This window comes from Salvelinus sp. IW2-2015, linkage group LG4q.2 (genome assembly GCF_002910315.2).
Source record: "Salvelinus sp. IW2-2015 linkage group LG4q.2, ASM291031v2, whole genome shotgun sequence".
Taxonomy (NCBI): Eukaryota; Metazoa; Chordata; class Actinopteri; order Salmoniformes; family Salmonidae; genus Salvelinus; species Salvelinus sp. IW2-2015.
In genome coordinates this window covers 26,575,801-26,586,558 of record NC_036843.1, presented here as the reverse complement: position 1 = coordinate 26,586,558, position 10,758 = coordinate 26,575,801, and the positions used below count along the sequence as shown (strand labels likewise).

Genomic DNA, 10,758 nt, shown 5'->3' with positions numbered 1-10,758 from the left:
TGTATTAACTGCACCTGTTTGAACTCATTACTGTATAAAAGACACCTGTCCACACACTCAATCAAACAGACTCCAACCTCTCCACAATGGCCAAGACCAGAGAGCTGTGTAAGGACATCAGGGATACAATTGTAGACCTGCACAAGGCTGGGATGGGCTACAGGACAATAGGCAAGCAGCTTGGTGAGAAGGCGACAACTGTTGGCGCAATTATTAGAAAATGGAAGAAGTTCAAGATGACGGTCAATCACCCTCGGTCTGGGGCTCCATGCAAGATCTCACCTCGTGGGGCATCAATGATCATGAGGAAGGTGAGGGATCAGCCCAGAACTACACGGCAGGACCTGGTCAATGACCTGAAGAGAGCTGGGACCACAGTCTCAAAGAAAACCATTAGTAACACACTACGCCGTCATGGATTAAAATCCTGCAGCGCACGCAAGGTCCCCTGCTCAAGCCAGCGCATGTCCAGGCCCGTCTGAAGTTTGCCAATGACCATCTGGATGATCCAGAGGAGGAATGGGAGAAGGTCATGTGGTCTGATGAGACACAAATAGAGCTTTTTGGTCTAAACTCCACTCGCCGTGTTTGGAGGAAGAAGAAGGATGAGTACAACCCCAAGAACACCATCCCAACCGTGAAGCATGGAGGTGTAACAATCATTCTTTGCGCATGCTTTTCTGCAAAGGGGACAGGACGACTGCACCGTATTGAGGGGAGGATAGATGGGGCCATGTATTGCGAGATCTTGGCCAACAACCTCCTTCCCTCAGTAAGAGCATTGAAGATGGGTCATGGCTGGGTCTTCCAGCATGACAACGACCCGAAACACACAGCCAGGGCAACTAAGGAGTGGCTCCGTAAAAGTATCTCAAGGTCCTGGAGTGGCCTAGCCAGTCTCCAGACCTGAACCCAATAGAAAATCTTTGGAGGGAGCTGAAAGTCCTTATTGCCCAGCGACAGCCCCGAAACCTGAAGGATCTGGAGAAGGTCTGTATGGAGGAGTGGGCCAAAATCCCTGCTGCAGTGTGTGCAAACCTGATCAAGAACTACAGGAAACGTATGATCTCTGTAATTGCAAACAAAGGTTTCTGTACCAAATATTAAGTTCTGCTTTTCTGATGTATCAAATACTTATGTCTTGCAATAAAATGCAAATTAATTACTTAAAAATCATACAATGTGATTTTCTGGATTTTTGATTTTAGATTCCGTCTCTCACAGTTGAAGTGTACCTATGATAAAAAATTACAGACCTCTACATGCTTTGTAAGTAGGAAAACCATCAAAATCGGCAGTGTCTCAAATACTTGTTCTCCCCACGGTATATATATTTTTTAAATTGGGTGTTTTTCTCACCCATCTACACACAATACCCCATAATGACAATATGAAAACAGATTTTTTTAAACATTAGCAAATGTATTGAAAATTTAATAGACATATATCTTATTTACATAATTATTCACACATTTGACAGTGATTACAGCTTTGAGTCTTTCTGGGTAAGTCTCTAAGCTTTGCACACCTGGACTGTACAATATTTGCACATTATTCTTAAAGAAATTATTCAAGCTCTGTCAACTTGGTTGTTGATCATTGCTAAACAGCCATTTTCATGTCTCGTCATACTCAGCTACTCAGGAACATTCAATGTCGTTTTGGTAAGCAACGGCAGTATATATTTGGCCAATTGTTTTAGGTTATTGTCCTGCTGAAAGGTAAATTGTCTGTTGGAAAGCAGGATGAACCAGGTTTTCCTCTAGGATTTTTCCTGTGCTTAGCTCTATTCCTTTTCTTTTTATAAAAAAACTAAACTGCCTAGTCCTTGCCAATGACAAACCTATCCATAACATGATGCAGCCACCATCATGCTTGAAAATATGAAGCTTTGTACTCAGTGATGTGTTGTGTTGGATTTGATCTAAACATAACACTTTGTATTCAGGACATGAAGTTAAAATCTTTGCCACATTTTTTGCAGTTTTACTTTAGTTTTGGGATATTTCATTCTGTACGAGCTTCCTTCTTTTCACTTTGTCAATTAGGTTAGTATTGCGGAGTAACTACAATGTTGTTGATCCATCCTCAGTTTTGTCTTTTTTTCACAGCCATTGAACTCTAACTTTTTTAAAGTCACCATTAGCCTCATGGTGAAATCCCTGAGAGCTTTCTTTCCTCTCCGGCAACTGAGTTAGGAATGACACCTGTATCTTTGTAGTGACTGGGTGTATTGTTGCACCATCCAAAGTGTAATTAATAACATCACCATGCTCAAAGGGATATTCAATGTCTGTTTTTTTACCCATCTAACAACAGGTGCCCTTCTTTGCGAGGAGTTTGAAAACCTCATTGGTCTTTGTGGTTGAATCTGTGATTGAAATTCACTGCTCAACTGTGGGACCTTACAGATACTGTAATTGTGTGTGTGGGGTAGAGATGAGGTAGTCATTCAAAAAGCATGTTAAACAATATTATTGCATAGAGAGTAAGTCCATGCAACTTATTATTTGACTTGATAAGCACATTCTTACTCCTGAACTTATTTAGGCTTGACATAACAAAAGGGTTGCAAACTTATTGACTCAAGACATTTCAGCTTTTCATTTTTGAAAAAGCTATTACTATTATTAGGTGACTGTTTACTGCTATTCATTTTAAACCCCTATCAACATCTGCTTCCTCTATTACCAAATCAGCTTCCCATTGTGCTAATGATAAGAGTTCACACATCAGCTCGTCCTTCTCAGTACTAAAGTCCAGATTATCAAACCTAGAATAGAAAGAGTTCAGACTCTCTGCAAACTCAATGCAATGTTCTTTTGATTGAAAGTGTCATTGGTTGGTAGTCCAGAGAGAGTTTTTAGGCCCTTCTATGCATCCCTCATACAGTATGTTTTTCCTGGAAATGGTTATCAATCGTTACCTGGCCTTATTGTATCAATCGTTACCTGGCCTCCCAGTCCCACTGCTTTCTTTAAAAAATCATATTATTTACATTAATATCAAGATAATGAATGTATCACATACACAAAGTATCAGATGAGATATACAATCATTTGCAACATGGGGAGCAGCAACAGAACAGTTTCTTGATGGGGTTGTTCTTGTCATATCTTTTGGCTTCGTTCAGTTGAACCCTGGCACACGCGATAGGTGCCTCCGTCTTTTGTACGTTGGTCTCGATGTTGTTAAGCACCGCTCCCTGTTCCTCTGTCAGCACAGCCACGTCCAGAAACAGCTCTTGAACCCCCTGGAGCCTCTTCTCCAGGTCCAGCAGCTCTTTGTGTCTACTAGCGATCTGCGTCAGTGCCGACTGGGCCGTCCCATTAGCCAGGGCGTTGAAGATATTCAACTGCTGCCCGCTCTCCATCATCTCCTCAACCTCCTCAGACGTGACGTCTCTGCCCACAATCGCCATCTGTCTCTGGATCAGTTTCTTACAGTTCTCCCTGTGTTCCAGCTCTGTCTCGTTGTAGTTGAACATCACTTCCCTGAAGGTGGTGCTCAGGTTGGTGTACTGCGTCCGGGCGATGCGTACCACGTGGTCAGTGCTACCTCGCTGAACCTCCAGCTTCCTGGTCTCCCTGTTCATCCTGTGTAGCCTCTGCAACACAGCCCCTCCTCTGGCCTTGATGTCTGTTGCAATGTTGTTGGCATCCCTGATCACATCACTGGTGTCGTCCATAAATGTATCGTTCAAGGCGTGGTAGTTCTGGTCCCGGAGCTGGGCATGGTCTTCCTGGATCTGTTGGATCTCCTGCCGAACATTTTGGGCCTCCTGGAGGATGCTGTTCAGCTCAGGGTCGTTGTCAGGCGCCACTGTTGCACGGTTCCTGCCTGAATTGGCAGACAGGTCATCTAGGTCCAGGTCCACATTGGTGAAGGCCTCATTGGTATAACCTCCTCCTCCTCCAGGCTCATCCAATGCATCCTGAAGTTGGCCAAATCTGTCTTTCATCTGGAGAGAGAGAGAGAGAGTCAGTGCTAACCAGTGACCCAGCCACCATGACATACCACCAGGCTACCCATCTCCTACCTGTGTTGTCCCTCCTGCCTTGCTGGATTCCAATGGCCCATTCAGGCTTAGGAAATCTATTTATTTTTCACACATTTAGATTGAAGCACTTCTCATTAGTTGGTATTTTGATTTACTGTATGCAGGTGCATAAGGGGCTTTCAGGTGTGGCTCCATTGCGCACACCGAATACATTTAAAACTTCTTCGGGATCAGTGTACCTTCCACGGTACGGTTGAGCTAATGTAGGCTAATGCGATTAGCATGAGGTTGTAATTTGACCTCCTGCATATGAGGACATATTTATGGAACTCAGTCAGGGTCTCAACTTGCTTTTGAGAGTTAGAATAGTAGAATACACAAGGGGCAATTTCAAAACTTAGTTAGTTGTGCATCAGCAGTCTTCCTATTGTTACATGTCACTCACTGACTGTCACTCAATTATCCCATGTCAGTTAAAACATTTTAGATTGGTAAATTAGTCTAGTTAGTCTATCCAGTTTCTAAACTTGTAGTAATCTTGCAGTAAAAATCTTTCTGAACCCCATGGCAAAATGTGTAGAATTGCAGGAAATTGGCTGTACAACAGCTGTAAAGCAAACTCATTTGTTTACTTTTTGTTAATAAAATATTTTTTCTGCTAACAGATCCCTCTGTACGTATTACATTCTACTTTCTAATCCCAGCTATTTTAGTAAACGAAGGCACAGCAACCAATGTGATAATGGCTGGGGTCAATCCCCCCCAGCTTTTTAAAACGTTACTGTGGAAATGAGGCCGAAATACCTGTCATGTTGACATGCTTTTCAGTTGCTGAAATACGACTGGTTTCACATTTTTCTCCAGCGATCATAAAGTAAAATAGATCTAAAAAAATTGTCATTTATATTTACAATTCCCTTAACTAAATGGATTGCTTATTTACCTAGGTCTTATCAATAGATCTTATCGATGTATCAATTCCAGTGCGTTGAGATCGGTGTTATTTCGAAAGGAAAAAACCAAGTAAATGTTTTTCCACTTGGAACCGGCAGGTTGCTCGAACATATTCATGGTTTCCTCGCATGTAAATGTGGTGGAATAATGAGGGAATTAAGTCAAAGCAGAGATGAATAGGCGAAGTGATAGGCGAAGTGATAGGCGAAGTGATAGGCGAAGTGATAGGCGAAGTGATAGGCGAAGTGATAGGCGAAGTGATAGGCGAAGTGATAGGCGAAGCGCGAGGCGAAGAGCGAGGCAAAGCGCGAGCAGCGAGAGGCGACACTCCCGTGACAATATGTCAACGCGAGAATACAGCGTAAGCAGACCAAGTTGGAGATTTTTGTATGGAGGCCTATGAGAGTGTCGGATTTGGGCAACAAAAAAATGTGATTGCTAATTTTCTAAATGAGGCTTATTTGATCGAATAGAGGTTTTGTGATATTTAGGTTGTTCCGAATGTACTTATATAAGTGTACACACGTGGCAACTTTAGGAAAAACGATTTTATATCTTTCTATCTATATGGCCTATTGTTCAAACGTATATCTGCCCTCGCATTGGCTAGAATGTTCCCACCTGATCTCGCCTCCTGCCACCTGCCTTACCACCTTTGTGACAATGACTCCCGTTGTTAGGGCGGAGACAAGACCATCTCGTCCTTATATAGAGTATCTCTGATCATGGAAAGAATATGGCGTATCTGTAGACAACCTCTGCCACACCTCCATCTCTATGATCTCCACCCCAAACGAATAGCTGGCTGTCACATGTGTTTTCTTATGCTTAAAGGTAGATGCACACAGTAAACAGCATAGTGGGTCAAATTCCGCAACAACGAAGAGCGTTGAAGCGTGAGGCTCAACTTCTCCGTCGTTTTAGTCCCATGGGTAGCATGCTGTAACAGCATGAAGCTAACCTGTAGCTAAGTTAATTGTCAGAATACCCAATACGTGCAGAGAGAAAAGTGGAAGAAAAAGTGAATAAAGTTCAATTTTTGCACGCATAACTCGGGTCTGAATTCCCCCCATACTGCCTATTTTCCTACATGCTCTGCCTGTTGTCTTGAATCCCATGATTGGCTGGTGTTTTATCCTGTTTTGCCCTTGCCCTTTCCTGTCCTTTACCTGCTTATTTACACACTGATATCTGAGATCTTCAACCAGTTCATCCAATTCATGTTTTAGTTCTTAAAATCAACATGTCATGCAACTAAACTCACCAAACAAGTTTGTTCTTAATGCAAAGATCTGGTAATAAAGATAATTTTTAAAAGCATGCTTGAGCTTGTCTTTTTTTACATGGAAAACTGTGTTTGTTTTTGATTGAATGAGAGTGACTTGGCAAATTAACCCAATAATTTACCAAAATCTTTGACAACATTTTTTGCTCTTACCCAATATGAGCATGAAAAGTACCTTAAACAAGACACAAGATAAGCTATTTGTCAAAGATTATTATCACATGCCTTTTCACACAGTAGTCTAATATGTAGAGAGTGGAAGGAAAAGAGATCACATGTAATCATTGAATAAAAGAAATGATTGCGCTCATTTAACTCTAGGACACAATAGTCACAATATTCAAAATCTACATATTTCAATCAGAATGAGATTGGTTTGGTTACCCTTCCAATGTGATGAATGTTGGTCGTCCAAATATGTTACATTTCTTCTTCTCTTTTACTCTAAAGTGACCTCAAGAACACAGAAAATGCAGGTAGTGACTAAATATGTCCAATGATGAAAGTGGATGGAACAGGTGAGTTATTCTGAACTGTAAGCCACTGTCGCTTATTGGCCAGGTTAAGTTCTTACAACATTCCAGTCACGTCACAGTCTCATGTCACATGGGCCTATGGAATGTCTGGAAGCTATTGTTTTTAAAAACAACATGTCTATTACAGGACGCGTAGTGCCTTTTTGAAACCAGTCTGCCCGTATCACCCTGATTTCAACTGGATCTCAATAAACATATGACTTGTGTCCAAAACAGTGCTTTATAGACGTATTCCAGCAGGCCTCAAGTCAATAGCACTTTACCTGACCTTGAAAACAAATATGTCTTCCTGTAATACCACGATTGTACATGGCGTTTTAAAAAAAATACTATTTTCATTAAAACACTAGGCATACAAATGCTTTGTTATGGGGTTGTGGCGGGTAGACTGCATAGGGATGATTACCCAAACAACTAAAGGCAAATCATGTAGCCTACACTAGGCCAAACATGCACAAGATAACACCGACAAAGTTCACGTCACTGTACACTGACAATGCACACCAAAATAATGTGAGAAATAAGAAGGAAGTATTCTAGATATTTAATCTACAAAGTGGGTGTAGTCGTCAGAGGAAGGGAGATGTTAATGTGAGACAAGATCACCAAAGTGTTACTGTCAGGGCTCCATCCCATCCTCCGCTTTACTAAAACCACGGTCATACTGTATACATGCTAAACTGCTGGATTATTTCTCATACCTACAAATATGTTACTCAATATAATGAATCGTGTTGAGGTTCAACCAATGATATATATATATAGTGCCGTGAAAAAGTATTCGTCCCCTTTCAAATTTTCCATACTTTTGCATATTCTTAATGCTGAATGTTATCCGATCTTCAACCAAAACCTAATGTTAGATAAAGGGAACCCGAGTGAACAAATAACACAACAATTACATACTTATTTCATTTATTTCATAAACAAAGTTATGCAACACCCAATGCCCCTGTGTGAAAAAGTAATTACCCCCTTACACTCAATAACTGGTTGTGCCACCTTTAGCTGCAATACCTGCAACCAAACACTTCCTGTAGTTGTTGATCAGTCTCTCACATCGCTGTGGAGGAATTTTGGCCCACTCGTCCATGCAGAACTGCTGTAGTCAGAAACATTTGTGGGTTTTCAAGCATGAACTGCTCATTTCATGTCTTGCCACATCTCAATTGGGATTAGGTCTGGACTTTGACTAGGCCATTCCAAAACTTCAAAATTGTTGCTTTTTGGGCATTTTCATGTAGACTTGTGTGTTTTGGATAATTGTGTTGTTGCATGACCCAGCTGCGCTTCACCTTCAGCTCACAGACGGATGGCCTGACATTCTCCTGTAGACTTCTCTGATACAGAGCAGAATTCATGGTTCCTTCTATTAAGGCAAGTCATCCGGGTCCTGAGGCAGCAAAATGAGATCATCTGAAATAACTAGGTCAAATAATAAAGTGAGAGAGTTGTGTGGAGCTTTCCTCTCTTTCCCTCCTCGAATAACTCTGCAGAGCCGTCTTTGTTTCATTAACGGTCTTAGTTTTGACGATAAGACCGCCGCTGACACTGATTACTAAAACCACAACAGTCACAAATTGCCCTGCCCTTTAATCCTGCTATAGAATGAAGGATGGATTATTATATTAAATGGTAATTACATTATATAATTTCAGTAAATTGGAAGTTTACATTAACAATCTTACTAAATAAACTCAAAATTTAGAATGGACACTTTTGCAAGGCTAATAATTACATAGACAAATACGGTTGAGACGGTAATCTATCTATCTTCCCTAAACTAATACTGTAATTTCTTCACTGCAGATCAGGGTCATTAGTGAGTGCTTTCTATCCCAGTTCGTTCCTTTTCCTGTGGGCTTTACAGACACTCCCCACCTCTTGGCTGCAACCCTTCTAATTTAGTGTACCCTGCAAGCACAGCCCATGTCGTGCTTGCAGGAAACATCAGATGGTGCTTCAGGAAACATCAGAGGGTGCACCCCCCTATCTACATCGACGGGACCGCAGTGGAGAAGGTGGAAGCTTCAAGTTCCTTGGTGTACACATCACTGACAAACTGAAATGGACCACCCATACAGACAGTGTGGTGAAGAATGCAGAACAGAGCCTCTTCAACCTCAGGAGGCTAAAGAAATTTGGCTTGTCACCTAAAATCCTCACAAATGTTTACAGATGCACAGTTGAAAGCATCCTGTCGGGCTGTATCACCGCCTGGTACGGCAACTGCACTGCTCGCAACCGCAAGGCTCTCCAGAGGGTGGTGCGGTCTGCCCAACGCATTACCGGGGGCAAACTACCCACCCTCCAGGACACCTACAGCACCCGATGTCACAGGACAGCCAAAAAGATCATCAAGGACATCAACTACCCGAGCCATTGCCTGTTCACCCCGCTATCATCCAGAAGGCGAGGTCAGTACAGGTGCATCAAAGGTGGGACTGAGAGACTGAAAAACAGCCATCAGACTGTTAAACAGCAATCACTAGCACATTAGAGGCTGCTGCCTATAGGAATAGACTAGGAATCACTCACCATTTTAAGGAACGGAACACTAGTCACTTTAATAATGTTTACATATCTGGCATTACTCATCTCATATGTATATACTGTATTCTATACTATTCTACGGTATCTTAGTCACTTAATGTTTACATCTGGCATTACTCATCTCATGTGTATATTCTGTTTTCTATACTATTGTGTTGTATCTTAGTCTGTTCCGCTCTGACATCACTCGTCCATATGTATATAGTCTTAATCCATTCCTACTTAGATTAGTGTGTATTGGGTATATGCGGTGTAATTTGCTAGATATTACTGCACTGTCGGAGATAGAAGCAGAAGCATTTCACTACACCCGCAATAACATCTGCTAATCACATGTATGTGACCAATAACATTTTATTTGAACTTTATGTGCAATTCCTGGTCTACGGCAGCATTTGGAACTGTCGATCAATGTTAAGCTTGGAACTTAAGCTTAACATTGTTGTCATGTATCGCCCGCCTGGTGCCCTTAGAGAGTTACTCAATGAGATTGACACCTTGATACGCTCATTTCCTGACGATGGCTCACCACTCTTCGTATTGGGCAACTTCAACCTCCCGATGTTTGCCTTTGATTCATTTGTTTCCAACTCTTTCTTTCCCCTCCTTGCCTCTTTGGACCTCACCCTTTCCCAGTCCCCTCCCACTCACAAGGCATACACTTGACTTCATCTTTACTAGAGGCTGTTCGCCTACTAATATCACTGCAACCTCCCTCCAGGTCTCTGATCACTACTTTGTTTCCTTTCCTGTCTCCCTTTTCTCCAACCCTAGGCACTCAGCCTCCACCCAGATGGTAATGCGCTGTCACAATCTTCACTCTCTCCTCTTCTATCCTATCACCTATCCCTTCTGCTGATTTCTTTTGATTTTCCCATGATGTCAAGCAAAGAGGCACTGAGTTTGAAGGTAGGCCTTGAAATACATCCACAGGTACACCTCCAATTGACACAAATGATGTCAATTAGCCTATCAGAAGCTTCTAAAGCCATGACATAATTTTCTGGTATTTTCCAACCTGTTTAAAGGCACAGTCAACTTAGTGTATGTAAACTTCTGACCCACTGGAATTGTGATGCAGTGAATTATAAGTGAAATAATCTGTCTGTGAACAATTGTTGGAAAAGCATTACATAGCAAATGTGCCTACCCTTGTCTTGACACATGTGCTCAAGCTAACACCTCGCAGATACTGTGCGGGTAGTCTGTGCGGGTAGGATTGTCTACATGATGAGATCATGGAAAAGAGCGAAAATTTATTTATTTGTCAAAAGAGCCGTCAAGCATCGATTATCATGTCACCAGAATAAGACCGTCGACATTTATTGGAAAGGACCATCAAGCTCATACCGTGCACTTTCACCACCCTGTGAAGTTCAGAACTTATTTTGTCTGTAGCCTAACTTAAACTGCATGGTTTCCAGAGTCAT

The 10,758-nt window shown here is 41.9% G+C and overlaps 1 protein-coding gene across 2 annotated transcripts; it reads right to left on the bottom strand.

Moving 5' to 3' along the window:
• Positions 1-2,568: 2,568 nt before the first annotated feature.
• LOC111963526 (syntaxin-11) lies at positions 2,569-6,713 on the bottom strand. Of its 2 annotated transcripts, none has more exons than XM_023987039.3 (2): positions 6,624-6,713; positions 2,569-3,961 (listed from the first exon to the last, which is right to left on the bottom strand). In XM_023987039.3, the coding sequence occupies exon 2, from the start codon at positions 3,959-3,961 to the stop codon at positions 3,056-3,058; it is 906 nt and encodes a 301-aa protein (XP_023842807.1). In that variant the 5' UTR covers positions 6,624-6,713; the 3' UTR covers positions 2,569-3,055. The 2 variants fall into 2 exon arrangements, with proteins under 2 accessions (XP_023842807.1, XP_023842808.1); XM_023987040.3 differs by lacking the exon at positions 6,624-6,713 and adding an exon at positions 4,944-5,164.
• Between the last annotated feature and the right edge of the window lie 4,045 nt (positions 6,714-10,758).